Source organism: Abramis brama, assembly GCF_963993115.1.
Source record: "Abramis brama genome assembly, chromosome: 2".
NCBI lineage: Eukaryota > Metazoa > Chordata > Actinopteri > Cypriniformes > Leuciscidae > Abramis > Abramis brama.
Genome location: NC_139964.1, coordinates 61023770 through 61050664, shown reverse-complemented (window position 1 = coordinate 61050664; position 26895 = coordinate 61023770). Strand labels below are relative to the sequence as shown.

General features: G+C 38.7%; 1 protein-coding gene across 1 annotated transcript in view; it reads right to left on the bottom strand.

Moving 5' to 3' along the window:
• LOC311070566 (caskin-1) overlaps window positions 1-26895 on the bottom strand; it is a 57958-nt gene that overhangs the window by 18930 nt on the left and 12133 nt on the right. The window contains 9 exon segments of the mRNA XM_084094483.1: window positions 3895-4009; window positions 4978-5072; window positions 5217-5325; window positions 11165-11273; window positions 12965-13086; window positions 15596-15691; window positions 15839-15984; window positions 16894-16991; window positions 19059-19110. Coding sequence (XP_083950609.1) covers window positions 3895-4009; window positions 4978-5072; window positions 5217-5325; window positions 11165-11273; window positions 12965-13086; window positions 15596-15691; window positions 15839-15984; window positions 16894-16991; window positions 19059-19110 — 942 coding nt within the window.

Sequence of the window (26895 nt, the reverse complement as noted above, 5' to 3'; positions counted from 1 at the left end):
TAAGACTTTTACACACATGGTATTGGATTTGGTAACTTGTAACTTGTAATGTAGTCATTTCTACTTTAACTTTTAAGTATGGTTTTCAGGTACTCTTTGCACCAATGCAATATTAAAGTAAACATTTTTAAAAAGTACAAAGTAATAATGGATTTCATGGACACATGGCCCATAGAGTCCCACTTGGAGTCCATGGCACATAGCTGCATTACTGATTTTAAATTATGCTAATATTGATGTTCATCCAGCAAGAGGCTCTTAACACACTATTTTGGGTCTCAGACTTCAATGGAAGTTTATGAGAGAAGTTATGTGTGATATATATCGAAATGACAGCAAAATGAAAATAATAATACAAATAACTATTAAACAAATTAAAGGGCCCCTACTATGGATTTTTGAAAATTACCTTTCATGTAGTGTGTAACATAGCTCTAAGTGAATGAAAACATCCTGCAAAGTTTTAAATCTGAAAGTGCACCGTATATAAAGTTATTGTCTTTCAAAAGTAAGAGTCGACTCTGAGTCAATTGAATGAATCATTTTCAAACGAATCATACACCGTTTCGTTGTGACGTCAAGACGAAATATTAGCATATTGCCCGCCCACTTATTGCACACCCAGACATCATGTCGAGAAGACGCTGTGCTCTACAATGTGAAGGTAAAGTCCGTTTTTTTTTTTTTTTTCACTACCCAAGGAGGAGCATGTGAAGAATCAGTGGTTAAAATTCATCTTTACCATGATATCACAGCAGAATAATCCTAAACTTTTGATGTGTTCCCTTTATTTTACTGACGACTGCTTCTCAAATCTCAGAGTTCAATGCAGGATTCACAAACCGAACAAACCGTACTTTTAACACTGAAAGATGGTGTTAAAAGTACTTAGTTTTGAGTTGTATATAGTGTAGGTCTTCTGCTAACTGGTTAACATATTACTACTGTCTTACTGAAATACTTCTGCTAATCAGTTGTGGGCCACTATTACCTAAAACTGTGTCTATTAATGCAGATTGTCTGTCATTCTCACTACTTTGAGGAAAGTTTAAGCATGGAGCAATATCTGTTTTACCAACGTTTATGTTACACACCAGTCATTCACATCAGTAGATGTAGCTAGAGCTCGGCTTATGTATACATTGCATACAGTACATGCACTGTTATTGATACAGTTTCCACGTGTTCACAGCAATATATTAGAAAAATACTCTGTAAATAAATTATTACAAGTAAAATAATCAGTTTGTTGATGGACATGCACTTGTTAATGTTGATGATGAGGAATTACAGTTGCAACATCTCATAATCTACCTCAAACTGAGTAGTGAGAAACGTCCTGCTCGAGTCGTCCTTGCGATGGAGGTTCGGGATCGAACTCGCATCAACATTGATATGGTAAAATCAACGTCATTGTTCATTACTGTATTAGTTTACGGTGTAGGAAGCCTCAGGACACGCAGACCTGGCGTTGTTACACACGCGCTGTATGCGGTAAACCAATCACAACAGACTGAGCTGTCTGGCCAACCAGAGCAGAGTAGCTCGTGGAAAGGAGGGATTTAGAGAGATTGATTCATCTGACGAGTCGTTTGAGAATTATTGAAAATGTGGTGATGCAAATGTATATTATGAGGAAATTAAACAGTTTTTTGACCGTTGATGCATGTAAACCTGTTGCAGGAGACTCCAAAACAACATTAGGAAACTTTAAAATAGCATAATAGGGGCACTTTAAGAAATAATATTATTACAATTATTATACACTTATATCTTGCCGTAAAAAAGGGTATTCAAGAAAAAGAAAAATTCTGCCAGAAAACTGCAGGAACCCTTAAAGCTTCTCTTTTATTGGCATAAGCTGGTTTATAAGCAATTCTAAAGTTTGAGAAGATTGTTGGCACATGCTGCATTCCCAAACACACATTAAGCGACCCAAACTCAGAGCAGATGTGGAGATGAGTTAATGTGGAGCAGCTTTTACTGTGACAACACAGTGCCGAACTTAACTCTGAAACATGCAGCCCATATATTTATTTAATTAAATCACAAACTTTGTTAAGCGCACTAAGCCACGTCACAATTTTGTTTTTCTTTCAATTAATCACACATCCCTAGTTTTAATCGCTGTCATTTTTATCTTGACTAGAAGCTCAGCTTCTCTTTAATGTTTTTTTATTAAATAGCAAATTACAAACACCAGAACAAAGTAAATCTGAGTACATATTCTGACACTGATAAGTGATGTTGTTTCTTCACTCTTGAGAAGCAGCAGTCGCCACTGATCTGCATGTATAAATGTGTGAAAGCCTGTTTGCATGTGTGCGAATGTGCAGAAGTGCGAATCCACTGATGTGAGTTGAAAGGAAATGAAGGGGGGCATGGAAACGATGGTACAGGTGGACGCAGAGATGACCGAACAGTGACAGATAAATGAGCCACTCTCATCTGCCCTCTTTTTCTCTCCCTCTCTTTCATGTTTTCGAGCTGACGCCTCTAATTAGAATCACTTGACTGGTGATAAAGGGCAGGGCAGTTGGATATAGAACAGTGTTGCCAAATCTGTGGTTTTACACTGTTGTCGCGGGTTGTTTTTGTAGTCCGCTGGTTGAAGCATTCCCCTCCCCGGAATGTGTTTTTTACCGGGGAATGCGATTGGGATAGTTTTGAAAGTGATTGGGATAGTTTTGATTTATCAGTTGGGCTAGTTTTCTTGTGCAGACCTGGCAACCCTGGTATAGAGCGAATGAACAGCCACTCACACAACCACACACATACACTAGGATTGGGCTTGAGTACTCATGTATTTAAAGACAGAAGACAGCAGCTCCATCAAAGTTTATAATCTTCTAGGGCAACAATCATCTGATCACTTTGTTCAGCAAGCTTTATAATTTGAGGTATCATTTATGTCAGTGGCACAAACAGTAGTTTTTTTGGAAGTTTAATAGAGTGCAACAGCCAGGTTCCGGATATAAAACTTTTTGATTTTGACATTTGCTTCTACTGAAGACGTCAGCCCACATTATTTCAGCTTATTTTTAAAATAATCGTGTTTAATAGAGAAATTCCTGGTGAAAAAACAACATTACCCATGATGCTGTATAGAAAATTACACCAATCAGAGAGTCAAAAAAGCAACACGCACCAAAATATCTTGTTAGCCCCGCCCACTCCCATGAAGCACTACGAATGGCGTAATCGAGTCAATATCTATATGCTCTCAAAATACTTAAATGTTTGAATATATATGCATATTTTGCAATAAACTTAAAATATATTGTTTTTATAATCAACTATTGTAAATGAGCTGTTTTATGTTTCTCAATCGTTTTTTAATCCGATTATGCTATTCGGAATGCTTTATGGGATTTTAGTTCTTTCCCTCAGTAAAGGTGTTAAGTACACAGTCTTTTACCAATTTTTTTCCTGATTTTCAAATACTTTTTTGCTTCAAATCAAAGTTTGTAGTGTTGTGATTCACCTCGTAGCTGATTGTCTTGGCTCATGGCTTATAACTCTTTTTTAAAAATCCCTATGTGAAAAATGAATAGAAAAAAATATGCGCCGCTGAAAAGGGGGGTGTGCGCTAATGCACTCTATACTTAAACTTAGAGGTTTGTTCCAATAGTAACAGGTTGATGTACCAATGGAGTACTCAAGAAGACGAAATGAACAAAATGCTCATCCCTAATCTAAACACACAACAATACACAAACACTCGTATATATGCAGAAATGCATGCACTAAATACAAACTCACCAGAACCCACACACACATGTTTAAATGCCAGGTAGATGAGCTTCAGATTGACCTTGATTTTAAAGTGGATTAAAATGTGCATATGTGTCACATGACATCCTAGAAGGCTCATGTGACGATGCGATGGCACACCTGCCCTTTTGATGACTTCCACCATGTTGGACGGAAAGTAACCCACGCGGTCATTTCCTGTGCGGTTATCATGGATACAACCCTTCCATCGTCCATCAGAATGCTGCTCCAAGACCTGAGGAGCAAACAGACATATTGCAGAATGTGCCTGAAGTTGAAAACAACCAAAACATTGGACTGCACCATGCAACAAAACTTATTATGAAATTATTTTGGTTTAAAAAAATGTTTTTTGCCCATTATTATTTCATTGCATTAACTTATGTTTACATATACAGTACAACCTTATTGTATAGTCTTACCAAAAGGATAAAGTTATAAAGACTATTAGGTCGAACCCAGGTTTCCAAAAAGTATACGACTTATGTCTTACACACTACTGTTCAAAAGTTTGGGTTTTTTAAAATATTATTATTTGCTCACAAAGACTGCATTTATTTTGGGGAAAAAACAGTAATATTATTACGATTGTTACAACTATTTTATATTATTGTCACAAACAATCAGTTATCTTTCATTTTTGATTTTTTTTTTTATGGACTTTTAGTTTTGTCTTCTGAAGTCCATGAAAAAGAATAAAAAATCTAAAATAACGAGTGTTCGTGACAATTATAATATGATTTTACTGTAGAATGTAATTTATTCCTGTGATGCAAAGCTGAATTTTTTCAGCATAATTTGTCACATGATCCTTCAGAAATCATTCTAATATGCTGATTTGCTGCTCAAGAAACATTTCTTATTAATATCAATGTTGAAAACAGTTGTGCAGTTGTAATATTTTTGTGGAAAATATGATGCATTTATTTTAGGATACTTTGATGAATACAAAGTTCAAAAGAACAGGATTTATTTGAAATAGAAATCTTTTGTTACTTTATAAATGTCTTCACTGTCACTTTTGATTAATTTAATGCATCTTTACTGAATAAAAGTATTCATTTATTTCTTTTTTTTATCATACTGACCCATACTTTTGAAGCAATGTATGTAAAGAACCACTACTCCTGCATACAAAAAATATGTGCATGACTCAGGGTGTAAACTTGCTTCATTGTTACAGTAAAATAATTGCTTCTTTACCGTGATGATGTCGCCTGTTTTAATATTAAGGCTTGTAAGGTCATAGTTGTTGCAGTAATCCTTCAGAGCCTTCACTTGCATAGCAGCCGATGCATCTGTATGCAGGAACACACACACACACACACACACACACACACACACACACACACACACACACACACACACACAGATACCAGTGAGTTCAGAAAGCCTTTGACTCTACTTTTCTGTGTGAATTTATGTTTTTTCTCCCATTGTACCTCTTAGCATCTGTTTGATCTCCTTGCTGGCTTGGGTAGTGGTGAACTGGTTAACAATATCCAGCGCTGTCTGACAGAATGTGTTCCTCACCCCAGCACTGATACCACTCTGAAGAGAAAAGCCAGAATACACATTCACATGGTACATAGTGATTACACTGACAATACAGACATGAACACATTCACATATATAACGATCATTAACATACCAGCAAACTCCCAAACACGACCAGTGTTCATATCAAACACACACAGATTTGGAATATTTATCACAACAAGGTTCACAGAGAAATGGAGACTGACTCATCTTGTACAATGCATGATGATTTGAGTGACGTTGCGTGATGACGTAGTGTGTGACGGCATACACAGAAGCAACAAAGGGATGCCGACACACAACAGCGTTAGCTTTCGCTCTTTAGCATGCACTCTCTGTTGTGTTAATCGTCTATTTGGTGTTGTTTGTGATATATATTGTGAAATGGCAATCAAGCAGTTTAAAAAGTGTGTGCATCCCTGCTCTCGTTTTATCATGGGTGGGGACACAGATGATATGTGTGTGTACTGCTTGGGAGCGCAGGACGCCCAGGCAGCCCTTGAGGGAGATGCTTGCGGCCACTGTGAAGCACTATCTATCAGAGTGCTGCGCTCCCGCCTAGCTGTATTTGATGAAGCCGGCCAGGCTTGCACTCACCGTGGTGGGTGTCCCCCGTCCGCCGAGGCGGCGCAGCAGCTCAGATCGTGGGGCTCGCAGAGAGAGTTAGCAGAGGCTGCTTCGGCACTTTCTCGGTCCTCATCTAATAGCTCAGATCCCTTCACTCCCTGTGCGGAAGCCCACCCTGCGGCTTCTTCCGCTCGGGTTGAGAGCCCGGTGCTGCAGCTGTCTGACTCAGATGTAGACGTGCTCAGCATCGCGGCGGGGGATCTAAACGAATCAAACGTGCCATTTCAATCTGCACATGAGCATATGAGAAGCTCGTGGAGGTTGTGATGCGTACTGTGGCCAAACTTAACATCAGTTGGCCACAAGAGAGGCAGGAGGCGCAGGCTACAAGCAAGCTTGATGAGCACTTCCTGCAGCACCGATCATAGCCTTCCGTTCTGGAAAGAACGTGTTTGCCGTTCTGGAAAGAACGTGTTTGCCGTTCTTTCGAGACTTACAAAATGAGTTGTGTAAGGCATTGCTCGTTGCCTGACAAAATTCACCAAGGGAATAACCCTTCAACGGACACCAGCCCCCAGGGTTGTTCCCTTGGTGAATTTTTTCGGGCAACGGGCAATGCCTCCGCAATATATCTCCATAGTTCCTGCGTACGGTAGAAAGGGGGTACAGGCTGCAGTTCCGGGACCACCCACTGAAGTTCAGCAGGGTGGTCAGTACTGCAGTAGACCCAGAGCAGGGTCGGGTGTTAGAACAGGAAGTTCACTCGCTGCTGGTAAAGGAGACCTTAGAATATGTTCCTCCACGAGTCAGGGAGCCCGGGTTCTACAGCCGGTCCTTCATAGTTCCAAAGAAGGATGGAGGGTTGCATCCATTTTTAGATCTAAGACATCTGAATCGGTCCAACGTGATACCTTTTAGCCTGCTGCACATGAGAGCCCTACAGTAGTGGTTGAAAACCAAGGGGTTTTCCCTGAGGGGAAATCCGTTCCACATGATAAGGGTTACGTGCAGATGCCTTCGTTCCTTACAAGCGGCAACATTCTGATCTGAAAAATGAAGCCTACCCGGAAGTGCGAAAAACTGCAATACATCGAAAATCCGCTAGAGGAAGGTCCCAAAAGGGAGCAAATGTCCATAGCCCCCCTGTTAAAATGTCTGTTTTCACAGCATAAATTCATGTTTTTACAGGTTGGTCCCATGGACTTTTATTGTATTTTTCGATAGGTTCCGAGTGCCTGACAACCATGAGGGCTGTGAATTTTTTTCTAACTCGTTAGTTTAGATCGTATTTAGATATAAAATGTATGACAATAAGGGCGTGGTTAACTTTGATTGACAGCTTGATTGACAGCTGACAAGGCAGCGCCACGGAGAATGACAACATAAGAAGCACCATTTTTTTACACCGTTGACATATAATACTACTGTTTCTGTATCATGAAATGTAGTTTTAAGAGTTTTTCAGGCGAGAATGTAGTTGTTTAAAGCTCAAATCTGTGGTTTATTTATAAAGATTTATGAAAATTGTATCCAGTTTTGAGATCCAGCGATGACCGGGAGCTCGGCGCTCATGTACCCCGCCTGGAACAGCCTTTCCTCGGCTCGTCGTTCTGAGGTTTGCCGCAGACTCTGGCGTCTCTGTAGTGGTTAAACATGAGATATAATAATTCGTCTTGTGTATATCTAACGGGTGATTTCTGGTCTCGTGAATCTATAATTTGTTCCCTGGCCAATCGTTTTGGCTGAGGGGAAGTTTCATAACTTTATAAGCTATTTAACTTTACCGTTGTATAGACTAGATCGAGCGCTGACTTTGTATGTTTGACTGAATTGTTTGCTTTATTTGTATAGCTTCTTGTACCTTTTACTTATACTTTTATAATGGCTAATATTGATAAAAGTGAAATTTAACAAAAAGAGACTGGGTTGAGTTTTGTCATTTTAAATTTTAATACAACGAATATGATCTGTAATGTTGTTTACTGCAACATCTGTTGTTTAGTACAAATGCACATATTGCCTGGACCATATTCAAATGTTTAATATTTTTATATTATATTTAAAACGAAAAGAGGCAGGTTTGTGTTTTATATTTTGTTTTGTTTTTATAAATAGGCAAACGTTATGTGCAGTGATCAATACGCGTTGCCTGAACCACATTTGTGTGGCTATAATGTTTAAGATTTCTTTAAATGAAACCGAAAAGAGTTAGTATGGTGTTTTATAACATATTTCGTTGCCTAAAATATACACAGAGATAACCGGAGTAGCAGAGCGAGCTGAGTGACGTGCGCTGCGTCAGAAGGTGGGCGGGATTAGGATTTCCCAAGATGGCGCCGCCCATACCCCCCATAAACGGCTTCAAACCCGTTCTTCAGAAAGTCTATGGGTGACGTCACAGACGCTTTGTCCATATTTTTTACAGTCTATGGTTCCTTATCAATGTGGAAGAAACGTTAGATTCTGTCCCAAGGTCCTGTGTTGTGAGCGTCATGTCACCGGAAAGACGCATCCCTCACGTGCTGGGGCGCGGTCATGGACGGCCGCTTTACAAGAGGTCTGTGGCAGGACCAGCATTCTTCTTGGCACATAAACTGCCTAGAGATGTTGGCGGTCTCCCGGGCTCTGAGTAGCTTCCTACCAGACCTCAAAGGTCACCACGTTCTTGTGAGAACAGACAATACGTCAGTGGTGTGCTATTTAAACCACTAGGAGGGTCTGAGATCACGCTCTCTTTCCAGACTGGCGCATCAGATCCTCCTGTGGTCCCAGGGGAAACTGTTGTCTCTCAGAGCAATGTATGTCCCAGGGGACCAGAATCGGGGAGCAGATATCCTGTCGAGGCAGGGGCTGAGGCCCAGGGAATGGAGACTTCACCCAGAGGTGGTGGATATGCGAGAGGTTTGGCCCAGTGGAAGTGGATCTGTTTGCGTCTCGAGAAACGACACACTGTCAACTGTGGTTTTCTCTCACGCATCCAGCCCCTCTGGGTTTGGATGCCATGGTGCAGGCATGGCCGAGGCTGCGTCTGTACGCCTTTCCCCCAATTACTCTGCTCTCGGGAGTTCTGGAGAGAGTCCATCACGACAGGGTCAGATTAATACTGGTAGCCCCATTGTGGCCGGCTCGAGTATGGTTCTCAGACATGATTCCATTCCTGGCAGGCCCCTCCATGGGAGATTCCCATCAGGAGGGACCTGATGACACAGGCAGAGGGCTCAATATTCCACCCTCGCCCAGAGCTGGAAGTGTGGAAGCAACAGAGTTAACTGCCCGCCCGGTGGCTTCAGTGCTGGAGTTCCTCCAAGACTGCTTCTCTGCTGGTCTTACCCCATCCACACTCAAGGTGTACGTGGCTGCCATTGCGGCTTTCCACACTCCTCTGAGTGATGGGCCTCTGGGAAGATATCAGTTGGTTGTACGTTTCCTCCGTGGGGCCTGGAGGATGAGACCTGCAACTGGGACCAGAGTTCCTACATGGGACCTGGCAGTTGTCATTGAAGTGCTGGTTGAGGCTCCCTCAAACCTCTGGAGTCGGCTGAGGCCAAGAACCTGCCGCTTAAGGTGGTCTTTTTCCTTGCCATCACCTCTCTTAAGAGAGATTAGGAGGTGCCTGGAGTTTGCTCCTGGGAGAATTAAGGCCATCTTGCACCCTAGACCGGGCTATGTCCCTAAGGTGCCGTCTAATATGGCGAGGTTGACGGTTCTGCAGGCATTTCATCCCCCACCTCATGTGACGGTGGAAGATGGGGGACTTCATTTACTCTGCCCTGTCGAAGCACTAAACATCTATGTTCAGAGGTCTTCTCAGTGGAGGAAGGCTGACCAGATGCTGGTGTGTTTTCAGGTCGCCCAAGAAGGGGCTTCCCGCATCCAAACAGACCATCAGTAACTGGATTGTTCAGGCTATTTCCCTGGCCTATCAGGTGCGCAGTTTGCCTTCACCTTTGGCCTTGAGGGCTCACTCTACCAGAGGCATGGCGTCCTCTAGAGCCCTCCTTTCAGGGGCACCTATTCATGAGGTCTGTGATGCGGCTGACTGGGCCACTCCGAACACATTCATGAGATTTTATGGTCTGGACCTCCCCTCTACACCCGGTGCACGAGTGCTCTCGTCCTAGTTGTGCCTGAGAAAGCTTCACACTGGGACAGGCAGTTTTCGTTGTGGCATAGTGGGTATTTCGTTCCCCATAGTGTCGTCATCAATGCAGTGCGAGTTCCCTCGAAAGGGAACGTCTCGGGTTACGACTGTAACCCTTGTTCCCTGAGAAGGGAACGAGACACTGCGTCCCTTTGCCATTCCTTCTCCTGCCTGGGAGCGGCTTGCTTCATCACGAAGCTAACGCTGTTGTGTGCCGGTGTCCCTTTGTAGCTTCCATGTATGCCGTCACACGCAACGCCAATAGGATTGGATTAGTTTCATTTATGCTTCAGACACGTTACACTAGGGGGCGTTCCCCATAGTGTTGTCATCGACGCAGTGTCTCGTTCCCTACTTAGGGAACAAGGGTTACAGTCGTAACCCAAAACGTTTTCAACATTGATTATAATTAATAAATAAAAACGTTTCTTGTGCCACAAATCAGCATATATTAATGATTTCTGAAGGATCATGACACTGAAGACTGGAGTAATGATGCTGAAAATTCAGCTTTACCATCACCGGAATAAATAAAATAAAATTATTACAAATAAAAGATTTGTAATAATTGTAATAATAAAAAATAAATTGTAATAATATTAGAATTTTACTGTTTTTACTGTAATTTTGATCAAATAAATGATCAAACTATCTGTGGAAGACGGGACGTGGTTTGGCAGCTGCAGGTGGAAAGCGAGTGCAGGGGAATGGTAAGGGAATGGTAAGGAAAACACTCCTGGTTAATGAGAACTAACAGGTATTTGCACTTTGCATTGAGTCGAGAGACGGGTGAAATGCAGAGGGCGTGAGTGCAGAGAGTCCCTGCCTGGTAAGTGAGCTGTGCACGTGAAAGCCGTGCTGAAGTGTTGTATACAGAAGTCTGAGTTTCAGCTGAAAAGCTCTTGTGATATATTTTTGTTTTTGAAGAGTCTGAATAAATTACATGCGTTGCACAGTCACTCTCCGTCCCCTTTCTCCTTCATCTCCACCTCAACAAGCTTTAGTTTTCCCACACAATCTTACTGACCGGTAAATATTTTATATAAAAGCATATTTTGAAAAAAAATGTATGCATGTCATTGGTGGTAAAAAGTTTTTTGGACCCCACACATAATATAATGCATATGATAATAAAATACTCACATCCAGCAGCAGTCGTACAGCCTCGATTTTCCCGCAGAGAGCAGCTTCATGCAACGCTGTGCCTGATTTAGTCTGTCGGTTTATATCTATACCAGCCTGGATCAGTAACCTGAAAACATTCACACACAAAACACTTTATAAAAGCATTTTTTTAGTTAAACACTTAAAAAGGCTCTCTTTCACAACATCATTCTAGCTAGTACAAAGTTTATCAATATGAACATAAAAAAGAAAGTTAAGAGTCTAAGATAGACTTTTTGCACTCTTATTTCCAGGGAAAGGTTATTAAAATAAAAAATTGAAGGGGTCGAAACACATCAAATGTAAGTATCAGTAAGTAAATGTAAGTATTAAAGGAGACATATTCATTTTGTTTTTTGGGTCTACTAGAATAGGTTTTCATGTTCGAATGTTCCAAAAAAAAAAAAAAATATTTGACATTGTTGCAGCACTTCCCTTCCCAGTCTGTCTGAAATTCTCTGTTTAGTTCCGGTCTGAAGCCCCTCCTTCCAAAAGCACTATGTGCTTTGATTGGTCGGCTGGATCACTGTGTTGTGATTGGTCAACCTCTTCAAGCGTGTTTTGGAAATGTCACGCCCCTTAATAACTGCACATTTACTAACACACTACTAACACAACTGAACCAGGCCTTGTCCTTTTCTTCCCGTTATGCCTTGGCCAGGAATTATTTAAATAAGGAATATTGGGATGTGTTCATTCCCAGGAGAAAACTCAAGACTACAATCGAGGTATTTCAGGGAGTTCAGAAACAGTGCGCACTGATATAGAGAATAACTTCCTTTGGAGTGACTTTGTGCTTTGTAACTTTGCAGACCTTTTTCATGTTAAAACAGTAACATTACACACTAAAGAAATTTGAAAATGTAAAAAAGCATAATAGGACATCTTTCAAATATAATAACTCCTGCATAAAACTAAGGTAGATGAACTGTGGCCAGGACAAGTGCTTGCTTGCTCCAGATTTGTGCAGCGGATTTGGCATGTTAGTTGAGAAGCTGTGATGTAGGAACTGATGTCCAGGATGGGCATTTAAAATGTGTCTTTCATATCCATACTGATCCACAAGCAGCCTAAAATGTGTGATGAATGATGAAATCACTAATTAACGACATGCGTCACTAGGCAATGACGGCACTGTCCATCAAAGGGAAAAACGAGGACACTCGGTTTGAATGTGTGTATGTGCGAATCTAATGAATGAAGCCTCCAGGGACTGATCGGACAGCTCACAGTGCCTTTCATTTCTCCCATCATCCCCGATCCCTTTGCTCCTGACCTGTCTTGCCACATCAGTCATGCAACAGAGACAGTTTTGTGTCACTGAGCTAAATGCTGTGTCAGGATTTTGCGCCCGTCAATGTCTGTCCCCTTGTACAAAATTTATAACTGCTAAATGAAAGCAATATAAAACACTTTATCGTAAACATCATCACATAACCACCTCATTTGTTTTGCAGACTTTGCATATATTCTAAGATATATTCTTAAAATAAATATTTTAACAAAATATATTAATGCTGTTCAAAAATATTGATGATAATTGTGTTCTCATCAACACATCTAATCAGCGGATAGTTTGAGAAAGTTGTAATATAATCATGCCAAAGCCTTGATCTGACTATAGGACATGTGCAATGTGTTTTATAATAATGTCCTCACTTGAATGATGTGGCAGCTAAAAAAGCCCATGCAGTTCAGTACAACCTAAATGACAACTTAACAGCTGTTATTACTTCAGTCATCGTAGTTGCAAAGCCAAGAAGTCCAGTGAGCACCTACTTGATGATTTCGATATGTCCATTCTTGGCAGCCAAATGTAGCGGGCTGATGCCATTGGGATCGGAGGGCTTCGGTTCTAACATAGCAGCACACATGTTACTGCTCAGGAGCAATTGCACCACCTGTAGAACACACAGAAAACATGCATGCATTCACACACAGCTTAAACAGGTGTGTAGGCCTTATCCCAGAACAAAAAGCAGACTGTGGTAATACCGTGGTAAAGTTGTTATGTGATTGAAAGATACTTTGATATATACCATGGTTGATGGATGATGCCACACTCATACAACATGGTATTTGCACTACCGGTTTGGGTTGTTGTTGTTATTTTAAAGAAAGAAAGATATTAAAACTTGTATTCAGCAAGAACACATTCAATCGATTAAAATGAGTGACAGTAAAGACATTTATAATGTTAAAAAATATTTCTATTTCAAATAAATGCTGTTCTTTTGAACTTTATATTCATCAAAGAATCCAGAAATTTGGTTTCGACAAATATAGTAAGCAGCACAACTGTTTTTAACAGTTTTTAATGTTTTACTGTATTTACAATATTACTGTTGTAAATAGTAGTAATCCAATTTACAACAATTTACAACTAATACAATATTACTGTATGTACTGTATTTATATAGTCTTGCTGAGCATAAGAAACGTATTTCAAAAAGATTAAAAAAAATCTTACTGACCTCAAACATTTGAACGGTAGAGTAAATGGTACTTCAGTGAATTAATCGTTTCAACTATAAAAGTGCATTAGGCGTTTCAGTGTTTTATTTTAATTTGTATAAATATGTATAACTAATAATAATTATTATTTTTACACTGTAAAAAATACATCAGTTAAAAGTGTTGTAAATATTTTTTTCTAGAATTTTCATGCAATGTATCACTGAAATGGGTATCATGAGACATCACACCTGTCTCTGTGACGGCTTTAAGCTCTGTGAACAGCAAAAACGAATTTGATTGCTATTGTTTAGCCAATCAGAGAACTTTGAGGCGCTCACCGCCTGTCAGTCACTTTGAACGTTCGAGTAAGCTGACAGGTTCGCTGACATGTTTTAGGAGCAAGATATTTTGGAGAAAGGGAGTGATCTAATTCAGATTCTGAGTCTGGCTGGAAGTTAGCGAAACAGAACATCACTTACAGCAACTTTAACATAAAAAATGCGATTCATGGCCTAAGAAATTATCTATTAGGACAAATAAAACAACAGGTCAGCAAAACAATATGTAATATGTCAAATAAAACAAAGGTGAATAGTAAAGAATAATTCCCTCAATGACTCACAATCATGTCGTTCTAAACCCAAATTAATTTATTTCTTCCACTGAACACAAAAGAAGGATTTTAAACTTCAAAGGGATGCCAAATACCATAAAAGTATCAAAATCATAAATTTACTTATGGACTCATGTATAGTGCAAGACGTCTGAAGTTGATAGGTTTACGTGAGGAACAGATAAGTCATTTTTCAATAGATTTACCCAAGCTTTCCTTGGAGTGTGAGCAAAGCAGTGATTCATTTGTGAATGAATCATTCTTTTGAGTGGAATCTCCTGAGTGAAATGGTTGCTCCACTTCCCAAACGTGGGTTGCGTCTGAAAACTTGACCTGTTGCCTCGCTGCCTTATCAGGCATTGACTTTGTAGACACACGAAGAAACCTCATGACGGTTTAATGATCTACAACAAAATAGAGCAAGCTTTGGTAATAACTAAGCAAATAGTTATTAATAGTTATAGGAGACTGGAAAAGAAGCTAACATTGGATTTGGACGTGCCTTGATGCCTTCCTACCTTGAAATGCAGCCTCAGAAGGCAGCATTTTTAAGTTTTCGGATGCAGCCGTGGACTGAATGAGTTGACAAATCAGACTGATTTAGTTCAGTTCACTTAAGGATCTCAGTGAACTGAATAACCCAGTTGCAATGGTTAACATGTGAAGATTATCAGTGTATAATGATTCAATTTTGCTCTGTTTCTCACACAAAACTATGGCTAATATGGCTTCATAAGATTTGAAGTAAAGTGTACATGGACGTTTATAATACATTTATGGTTATTTTGCATGAAAGAGGGGATTTTAAATGATTAAATGAACAAATAGAGATAATAATCAAATATACATAAAAACAACCAAACCAAGACATGCATGCATAAATAAGTGAACAAGGTAATTTGAAATGATTAAATAAATAATTATAAAAATGCATACATGCATACTTCCAGTTGCATGAAAATAGCAACCAGTACTATTAAAAAAAATGCTTCTTTTGTTCCACGGAAGAAAAAAAAGTCATACGAGTTTGTAAATAAATACGAGTTTTGTTCATTTGGAGTTTGTAAATAATGACAGACTATTCATTTTAAGGTGAACTGTACCTTTAACAAAACCCAAGTCTGAATAAACTGTTATGAAAGAGTCTCTTGTGCTCATTTGCAAGCAGTGGAAACCGGGGTGTGAGTGCATGTCGGGCTTCCAATTGTACATTTGGCTGAAAACGTGAGAAGAGGTTTCCTGTCCCTCATTCCCACTGCGGAGCACCGCTTCTCATAAATCTATCACAAACCCCTGCGTGCCGTACACACAGAGACACACACAAACACGGCGTAACTGACCGTGACACGTCCAAATTCGCAGGCCAAGTCTAGAGGGGTTTTCCCAGCGTGGTCTCTGAGGCAGGGGTTCGACTGATGTTGGAGCAGCATCTCACTCTGCAAACACACACAGTGCAGTACAGTACAGTGAGTGTGTGTGTGTGTGTGTGTGTGTGTGTGTGTGTGTGTGTGTGTGTGTGTGTGTGTGTGTACAGCATATGTGCATAAGCACGCAAGTCTGACTGTTTATGTGCATTTACTCACTCCTTCATAATGGCCGTGTTGTGATGAGAGGTGTAAAGGGATCTGTCCCTCATCTGATTGGCTGTTGACTGATGACCCTGCCTTGAGCAGCATTTTCATGGGCTCACACTTGCCCTGCCAAGCAGCGTAATGTAAGGGCCGCATCCCTTCAGAAAACAGGAGGCAGTTTTAATGAGAAACATATTTACTACCATTCAAAAGTGTGGGGACTATGGAAGCTTGTTTCCTCCACAGAATAAAACTATTTAAAAGACAATTACGACTTTTTATCTCGCAATTCGGACTTATTTTCCTCACAATTGTGAGTTTACATCTCACAATTCCGACTTATTTTCGATTGCGAGTTACAAAGTCCAATTCTGAGGAAAAAAAGACGTGTCAGAATTGAGAGATATAAACACAAGTTTATAAGTTTGCAAATTTTTAAAATAACTGTTTTCTATTTTCTATCTAAAAAAAATACTGTACCCTATGGAAGCTTGTTTCCACAAATGAATAAAAAAAAAAAAAGGTAAAGGCGACTTTTTATCTCTAAATTATGACTTTTTTTCTCAGAATTGCGTGACATAAACTCACAATTCTGAGAAACAAAATTCAGATGATTTGATTTTGAGATATGATTTTTATAACACGCAATTGTGAGTTTATCCGCAATTTTGACTTTAAAACTAGCAATTGTGAGTTTATATCTCGCAATTCTGATTGTATAACTCGCAATTGCGAGTATATATCACGCAATTCTGAGAAGAAAAGTCATAATTGAGAGATAAAAAGTCGCCTTTACCTTCTTTATTTTTTATTCATTTGTGGAAACAAGCTTCCATATATAGGGGACAGTATTAGATAGAAAATAGAAAACAATTATTTTAAATTAAATAATATTTTACAGTTTTTTACCTTGGTGAGTAAAAGAAACATTTCAAAAAATATTTAAAACTCTTAGCGATTTTGAACGGTAGTCTAACTATTTTAATAACTGATTCATCTGTATATTAAGTAAATACTGTACATATTGTACATATGAGACTATTAAAAGGTACTGTGTGTGTTTGTACCATTCTGGTCTTTGATGTCAACGACGGCTTGTGACTCGAGCAACAGCGCAATCAGCTCCACATTACCATTAAGAGCAGCATGATGAAGGGCAGATAACCTATAAACAAGCACACAAACACAATATGCATTAACCATTTCTAGTGACATATAGAATCTGCAAAAAAAAAATGATGCACAGGTTTTTAGGAGGGAAACCTTTAGAATCGATTTAAATATGGTAAAATGTTAAAGTATGGGGGATCTTTTGGTATAAGAAACACTCATATGGCAAAAGTACTGAGCCAATAAATGACTCAAATTTAATAAAAGGTGTTATTCTTACAATAAGAGTGGTTGGGTTTAAATTAAAATAACCCGTTGTATCTCCAATAATATGGAAGCCAATTTCTGTCACATAAGAAAAAAAAAGTCATGCTTTGGTAATCATTATGATGTCAAAGTCATATTATCATTGCAATATGTATTAATTAATGTTACTATTTTTTTTTTTTCACCTTTATTTGGTACTAAATCTTTTAGTATCTGCCATTCATGTAAACTAGTGTCCTACTAGAGATTAGATAGATATTACTATGGATTCAAAGACGATAGAAGTTCAGGCAGCAGAAGACTTCTCAAAATCTGTTTTTGATTAAATTTCTCTCAAAGGCATTCATTTTTCTCAGTTAGAGACAGAACTGTGCATGTCCTGAAATTGTAGAAATTGCCCCTGTAATAACCTCTACTGCACTGTTACTGATTCCATTTAGAATAGACAAAAATAATGAAATTTGATGTTGAAAAACCTGTATTCAACATGTACTTAAAATGTAAGTATTCAGCAGAAAATCTTGAGGTTAATCTGTGTGTGTACTAATTTCTAGGCCTGCTATGGTTACGATATCTTCTTAAAAACAGTCTAATAGCTATATGTCCTCATAATACCCAATCCTAATATATCATTCTTATTTCCAATCGTGCTTTAAAGTGCCCATATTTTGTTATTTGTTTTTTAAATTTCAACAGGTCTGCTGCCTAAATTCTCAGACGCAACCCACGTTTGGGAAGTGGAGAAACCAATTCAATTCAACCAATTCGTGGAACCGATTCCACTCAAGAGAATGTTTCATTCACAAATGAGTCACTGCTTTGCTCATAAACACTCCAAGGAAAGCTTGGATAGTTAATTTCCTCATAAAAGCTATTCATCGCAGCATCACCTCTTTTCTCAAAGTGTTTTAAATGGTTTGATCCAGTCTCTCTAAACCCCTCCTTTCCAAGAGCCTATACTCTGCTCTGATTGGTCAAATGGCCCAGTCTGTTATGACTGGTCTGCCACTTACAGTGTAAGAAAACCAATCGCTCATTACCATATCTGAATTTTGAAATTTGTTCAAACCTACATAGGTTCGAGCAGGAAGTACAGTAAGACTGGAATTGCTGACGACTCGTTTTAGGCAGTTCAGAATTGGTTCTTTCTTTTGGGAGACAATAACTGCTTTTATCATGCACTTTGTTCATTGAAACTTTGAAGACCTTTTACATTCACAGACAGCTATATTACACACTATTATCCAAAAGAGCATAATGGGGCACTTTCAGGCCTATGCGTAACTTTTTAGAGAGTCCCTAATCTGACTTCATTGCAGCTCAACTCTGCCACTTTACTCTGATCCCTCACTGTCTAACTGAGCAGGAGGCTATGACCTACTTCCATGAGTAAGAGATTTCTCTCTGCCAGAGCCCCAAACCACGTGTGTACACACACACACATACACACACACACACTATCTCTCTCTACTACTAGCACACTGCAGCATTCTAATAACAACACACCTCTGCTTTAGCTGTAAACTGCACTGTCCACTAGCTAACTTAACCTTAACCATGAACTCAAAATAGACTGCATTGTACTGATGTCATCAATCACTCGTAGTTTTCAAGCCCTTCCCTCCAACCACCTAATGGCCATTTCGTATAACATTCACTTTTCAAAATCCAGTCAAGTGCTGATGAATAAAATAACGTACTGCCATGTTTCACCTGGAAATACCTTACATTAAGTTGAAAACGCTGTTTCCTTTAATATAGGCGCTGGCCACTGAATAGCCCATATCATCTGATCACTACTCAATTTAATTGGTGGACATCATGTGATGTCACTGTAGTATAAATAAATACGTACCCGTCTGTGTCCTGGAAGTTCACATTCACCTTCTTAGCAGCACCCAGGAGCTCTGCAGGAGAAAACAGAATATTTTGAACTCTGAACAAACAATAATGATAAAGAATTAATGCAGTTTATAATTGTCAAGGGAGATGTTCCATTAATTTGGCCAAACGGACACATTTGTTAAACTAACAAAAAACATTCTTGGTCATACATAAACATAAAGCATGCAATGGTTATATATGAAAAGATGGCATGAAAATATATTCAATCATAATAGACATGCTTTGTGTTTACTTTTATTAAATAAAAAATCATTTAAAAAATATATAATTTTAAAACAATAATTGTATAGTATAATAATTGTTTTAATGAGGTATCAATTGCACAAGGTTCCACTAATGACAAGGTTTAATTCCACCTGGTGGAATGTTTTGATGTTGTAAATATAATACTTCTAAATATGTAGTTTAGATTTAAAATTTGATCATTTTTAATGTTCCTGGAAATATGCGTATGATGAAATGTTAATGGGTAAAAAAATCACACATGAAATTGCACACTAAATTATGTGAATATATTCCCATTTAAAATGTATCCTTTAATGATCTCATACTTCAGTAATGCCTGCGATTTCAGCAATCCTATAAGATCATTACAAATCGCACTGTACAACATGGATCTAATAAACTTGGGTAGGACATGTAGACTGTACGATAATGACACCTAATCGTAGGCTACAACGCAAGTTATGCTGCATCCCAGATGAGGTTGGATGTGGGAATATCTCAAATTAAATGTCCCACTTCAGACCTCGGTGAGTTCCAGGCAATCATGCGTCCGAGCAGCATTAGTATAGAAGAATAAAAGCATTTTGAGTTTTGTTTAATACATATAGGTCTGGTTTCACAGACATGCATTTTAGTCTGGGACTAGGCTTAAGCCTTGTCTGTGAAACTGGGATATTTTGACACTGCTGCAAATAGATCCTTTCCTCACGTTTGTGCAACCGTTTGTGACAACGTTGAAGCAGGATCCTAGTTAGCAGTTATAAAATACTTTCCCACCATGTTTATATTGAGGACTAAGGTCAAAGGTCAAAGTGGATCAGTCAGAGAGGGGATTCCTCTCAGCCAAACCCATGAGCAGGTAGAGTTTCCATTCATTAAACTCAAACAAAACTGTTTAATCACAGCTGGTTATAAGCCACCCATTCACACAATGATGTATTACAGCAAAACACTGACAATCCTAATCAAAATCATGCATTAAATTCTGGGTGATATTTCCATCAAATGTCTATGGCTTGATGCATTAATCTCCAGATGTATGTGTGTGTGAGTGTGTGTGTGCTCTAAATGAAAGTGGTCCAGATGGCAGCCTTCTCAGAGGGTGAAACAGAGATGGGAGTGTAGAGACAGACTGAAAGCGACAGAAATTTGAAATATCACTATTTTTTGTGAAATAAACAACCTGTATGTGTGTGTGATGCTCGTTTGACCTTAATAGCAGTCTTATTCTACTAAACAAGCTTAAGAAGCTATTAATTATGTATGAATGACATTATTATTCATACTCGCTGATCACAGCCTAATCAATTATGCTTATACGGTGGTGGTGATGATAAATTAGTTCATTAATTTCCTTATTCAACTTTATCTCTAAATTAATAGATACGTAATTATTGCACATTTAATATACAACTAATTAAGCATCTAATTTTCGACAAACACACTCCCAGGCACCTTCAGAAACACAACGGAATGGAATGAGAAAAACGCAAATGAGCATTTCCATGACGACTCAATGTCACTGTGATGCTAATTAGAGAATGTGACAGAAATACCATGGCAATTCCTCACCTGAAGTTGCCATGCAATGTCTGTCTAGTAACGGTGGTGATGGTATCACGATAAAGGAAGAAGTTAAGGGCAGAACCATACATTTTGCATACATACAAACAGGTGCACATACAGTCACACACCATGAGGTGTTTTGGAACTCAGTCATAATCCTTCCATGTGATAAATTATTCATACCATTATCACTGCAACCTCAATGGTGCCTGTTGCTATGGAAACCTTGACCTTAACCATGACAAAAAAAATCAGTGTTGCCCAGCCCCTGCTCACGAGCGCACAACACCTCCTGTGTTTTAAACATTCTTTATTACTCATCTTCCCTTGGATCCTCTTTCAATATTGCATTCAGTTTATTCACAGCAGACCCAGCTGGAGTGTTGCAGAGTGTGCAAGACTTGGGAATCTACAAAAGGTTAAAGGTTAAGATGATATAATCCATCATCTGTCATGGCAAAATGCTGAAATCAAATATTTCCCCTGAAACCCAACAAGACTTCTCCCCAAGTAATTCTCAAAAAGAACTCAATCCCTGGCGTTATATTGCCATACAGTTCACGGCCTTTTAAAGGATTACTTCACCTATGATCGAAAATCTTGATATCATTTACTCACCATCATGCCGTTCCAAACTCTTAGTTTCATGGAGCACAAAGTGAAAGATTTAGCGGAATGTCCGAGTTGCTCTCTTCCTTATAATGAAACAATGAATATCAAGTTCCAAAAAGCGGCGTAAATGCATTAAAACTAGTTCATTTGACTTGTGCACTATATTCCAAGTCCTCTGCATTCACAGAAAGCTGTGTGTGAGAAACAGGCTGAAATTTAAGTCGTTATTACTGAAAATCCAGCTTTGCATCTGTGGTCACCATTCACTTTCATTGTAAGAAAAAGAGCAGCTTGGACAAGCTGGTTACTGTTTTATGTTCTGCAGAAGAAAGAAAGTCATATTTTGGAAAGATATGACGAGTAAATGATAGAATCTTCATATTTGGTGGATATAATCTGACAATTAATGCTAGTATGTGGATGCCTTCATTGTCCTCTATTAATGGTGAAGAAGCTGTATTGTTTATTTTCAATACATCCCTCGATGTGCACGTGACTTTTCCTGAACAGTGAATGTGATTGGATAACTGGACTAACCAGCGGACCTTTCTCATTGCACAGCATCTCAAATGTTGGTTTGATCATTCTGAAATGCCTGAGCCAAAGTCTGTCATCAGAATGATTTGGTTTAATTCCCTTCCAGAAGTGTCTCACATGATTGAGTTCCCAAACACCAGGAATCCGAACACAAGATATTATGAAAGCGTTTATTGCGTTTCGTCTGAGAGCTCTGAGATGCAAGTCATTTATGATGCAGGAAAAAAGAGCCACAGTGGCTTCCCTGATTGCAGCAACTTCCATTTTTAGCGCCAATTTCCTTTGAACATAACGCTGCTTTATTCACAAAAGTTAAATTCACAACTTTAGATGGAAACATAGCTATTGTGGGTATAAGGCAATGTTTTTGGACTTAAATAGGTATTACTGAGCCATCATGACATGAACCAGTTAATTAGCTATGCAGCACACTGATAAATTTAGAAAGTCACAGCTGGGAAATATTTAAAAAAAATGCTCTAATAGTTCATAATAAACCTACAGTCTCTCACTGCAGAGATTCAAGTAGCACTCAGACTCTCTGATAGCCATGACTCTAGGTTCTGTACCTGAATACCAGTCTCTTCACCACATGAAATCAAGACAGTTGTTGAAACATCCAGCCAATGGGAGGCCACCTGTAGCATGGCGATTTCATGCTACATATGGTGGATAAAATGTAAATGCCCTCATTGCCCTCTGTTAATGGTGAAGAAGCGGTACTGCTTTTTTATATTAAATTAGGCAAAGTTAGGCTGTGGGCCAGATTAACCATATGGGTAATTGGGCACATGCCCACACAACATCCACAGGACAGTCATTATTTTTGCATTTACAGTTGGTGCTGCTAGTTGAACAGAAATTACACACTTTACGTTCAAAACACATAGTTTTTGTCTAGCCTGTTCTGCACTTTCTAATCCAACTCTAGTGCTGCATGAAAGCCTATAAATTACCTAGGCTCTCACACCTTGTTAACACTATTGAATCTCTATCTCTATCACTAACTCTTGTTCTCAAGAAAAATGGATAATCATTGCACTAAAGCAGCAGTTTTAAAGCCCCTACATTGTACTTCATTTTGTTAGTAATTATGTAATCAATTCATTCACAGCCTACGACACAGACGCCTAGACAAGCATGTGACTGACTGACATCAGATTCACATTCACAGATCAATTCTAGAGCAAATGCTCAGCCCCGCAGGTTCTGTCTAGATCCAAATGACAGTAATGTATCAGTATATTGATACTTCACTGTAATTCACCCGGTGTGGCTTACAATAGGAACATTATGGATAAATACTAAAATAACACTGGTAAAGAACAGAGTTAAGAGAGAAAAGAGTGGGGAAGAAGCTCTGAATTATGTGAATAAGCATCTTATAGGTAAATCTCAATAGTAAAATATATATATATATATAATATTCTTTAAAATATCTTCTTTTGTTTTCCACAGAAGAAAGTTATAGGGGTTTGGAATGACATGAGGTTGAGTAAATGAAGACAGAATTTTATTTTATTTTTTGGGTGAACTATCTTTTAAAATTACAAAAAGGTTGTGATAAATACTAATTTACCCAATGTGACAGATACCCATGTTTCTTTTAAAGTGTCCCCATTATGTTATTTTAAAGGTTCTTAATTTTGTTTTGGAGGTCTCCTACAACAGGTTTACATGCATCCAAGGTCAAAAAAAGGCTTTAATTTTCTCATAAAACACATTGCACATCATCTGAAACAGTTCCAATTACAGCGCATGTCAGAAATGAAACGTCTATTACCATATCTGAATTTCATCTCCAGAGGCTTTCTCAGTGCTTGATGTGATACGAACAGTAATGTTGGCGTCCTTTTTTCATAATTCCAGCATGAGTCCTCATCCTTTTGAAGTGCATGCAGTGCAGAAAACAGCATCTTCTCGACATGTTGACAACATGAACCAAACTCTTCCAGTCTCAGCTAGAACTACAGTGTTTTAGGTCGGGTCAAAGTAGTATTTTTAGTGATATGTAACATAATTGCAACCAAAATGCAACATTGTAAAAAAAAAATGTGTTCTTGCTGCATAGGACGTAATGGTAATAACCTTAATAACTTGCTCATAACTTGCTTGTCTAATGGTATAAATCAGCTGTTTTATGTTTGAGAACCTCATAGTTAGTGTGAAGAAATGTTACATTTAATACTCAAGGACCTCGGAATGTTCAACATTCCAATCCAATGCAACATTAATCTGTCAAGCTGCATGATATTGATGCTATACGCGCGATAGGGTGAACACAGAACATGACTTACTGAGCTTCAAATCCCCTGCAGGGACGAGCTAAGACTTATCCAGCCTTATCAGTGGTTATGAAGATAGTGAAGGATACAACACAAGTTCAATACAAAAGAGGTATCGAGAGCCGCACACCTTTCATGGAACTGACATTGAGGTTAATATTCACAATTCAGGAATTAGATTAAGGTTACCCAAGTGAACTCCCACAAGAGGAAATGGAAAGGGAGTAAAATTTATAGTAGAGGATAAGATTCGCTCTGGAGGCATGATATGCTTTATGGGTGAATCTCACCAAACCTTTCAAGAACATGTCCAGGTCATAATTCAAAACAAAATCGAAAAGAAGGGGGGTGGAGTGCTGATATTTTGCTTAAAGAAATTAAATTGTGGCATTATTTTTGTTGCAATGAAGCTTCAATTGTCAATAATGTAATTTGAAAAATATTATATAAAATATATTATTTAATTTAATTGTAATGAGAATCTATTGAGTCTTATGTGAACTCTTATAACTCTTATTCTCATTAGATTAATGCTAAACAAATTCTATATTATTTCAGTTGTACTCATTCATTATTATAATTTAATTTAATTTAATAATAATCTAATGAGAAAATTGTCTTCCTTTCTTTATGCAAAATGTTGATGTTGCATTTTAGACTGATGTGAGATTCACCTATAAAAACATAAAGAACTGCACACAATGGCACAGTGAGAAATTGATTTATTTGCATATAATAATGGCATTCCTCCATGCTTGTTTTATTTTTTTTTAAAGGAAGTAATTTAATCTCTCAGCTCTGGAGCATAATCTGGGACAAGCACAATAATCTGAACAACACACACACACACACACACACACACACACACACATACACACACACACAAACACATTGTCTCCCCCCATTCTTAGGCTCTAACCCATAGCTATAATTATATTTAATGATTATCATTTTAAAATGACCCGAAAGCATGAGCACTATATATAGGAAGAATTGCAAAGCACATGCTGAACATATACTGCCACATTTACCACTTTACTCCCTTTGAATTCTGCGAGTTATATTTGGTTCTTTGTGTCAAAGTAAATGTACCACGGTCTCTTCAATACCACCAAAAAAAGGACTAGTGTGCACTGCATATTTACACACACTCTCACAATACACACACACAAACCCTCAGCATCCCTCAGCATCATCTAACTGTGTTCAGTTTAAAGCAGCCATGGCCTGAAGCTGAAGCAAGCTGACTGTGAAAAGAAAATGAGAGAGAGAGAAACATGGAGAGAACAACCATTTTCTTCCACTAGTTTGGCCTCACATGCCGTACACGTGACTGTCAGTTTCACACTAGACTCTAAAAATACATATGAGGGAACCCATAGAAAAGTTCCTCCTAGACAGCAATGAGATTAAATAGACTTGTTTAAAAAGTTCTCCAGAGAACAATATATTGATTATCAAAAAGATATAGCTTTATACTTTTACTGTAGTTTAACATGGAGAGGTGGGGTAAAGTAATAATTACCAGAGCTTCTCTGTGATTTTAGTCCCGTCCGAATGTGCCATCTCAGTAATCATTACGGACAATGTCAGTAAATATTACGGCGACTTTTACCTTCAGTAAAAAGGTCCGGAAAAATGACCTCAGGTAATACTAATCCTGTGCGAATAGACCCGCTGTAAATATGTACGTAAATATTTCATAATTTCCTGTTTAAAAGTAGTTTTCCGCAGTTTTTCAAGTATGGAGATGCTTGAAAAAGCATTCAGTTGCGTTCTAGACGCTGGGACGAGTCTGAGGCAAAACTCAAGTGTTTTCCACATACCATTCAGATCAGAAAGAAGATCGAAAGCACTTGTTAGAGGCATGAAATATCTTTTAGCGTTAGGTAAGTGCCTTTTACCAACACAATCCAATCTGAAGTTAATTAATACATTGTTCGACCGGACATAATTGTTTTATAAATATAGGTTGTTTGCGCACGTGATATCAGGAAGCAACGTAATACACACATGACATGACGACAGGAGGGTGACGGCGACGCGCAAATCGAGTTACTCCTCCCACTTCTGCTAGTTTTACTGATCTTATCCCGTGCAAATTGGCCATTACTATTACAGACGTCCTGTTGTAAAATTACATTACTCCATCTACCCTTGTAAAGATAATCCCGTCCGAATAGGGCTTTAGACAAAGTTATATCTTATCAATGTAAATCCAAAAGTTTTTGTCCAAACTAGTTCAGGATATCTTGTCAGTCGCTTGGTTTCTATTTTCAAATGTGTTGTGCTACACAGCCCCGCCCACCATGAAATCTCATTGGTCCAAAATTCCTCTCCACTCTATACCTCATGTAGCCCCGCCCCTTTTCAGCGTTGCGCTCATTGGCCCTCATTTATCAAAAGTGCGTACACCAAATTTCCAGTGTACACCTGGCGTACACCCAAAACCATGGTGACTTTGAGATTTATCAATATGGACGTTGGCGTACGGCACGCTCAAATCCTACGCCAGCTCAGGAGGTGGTGTACATGTACGCACGTTTTGAGTTAGTGCGGAAA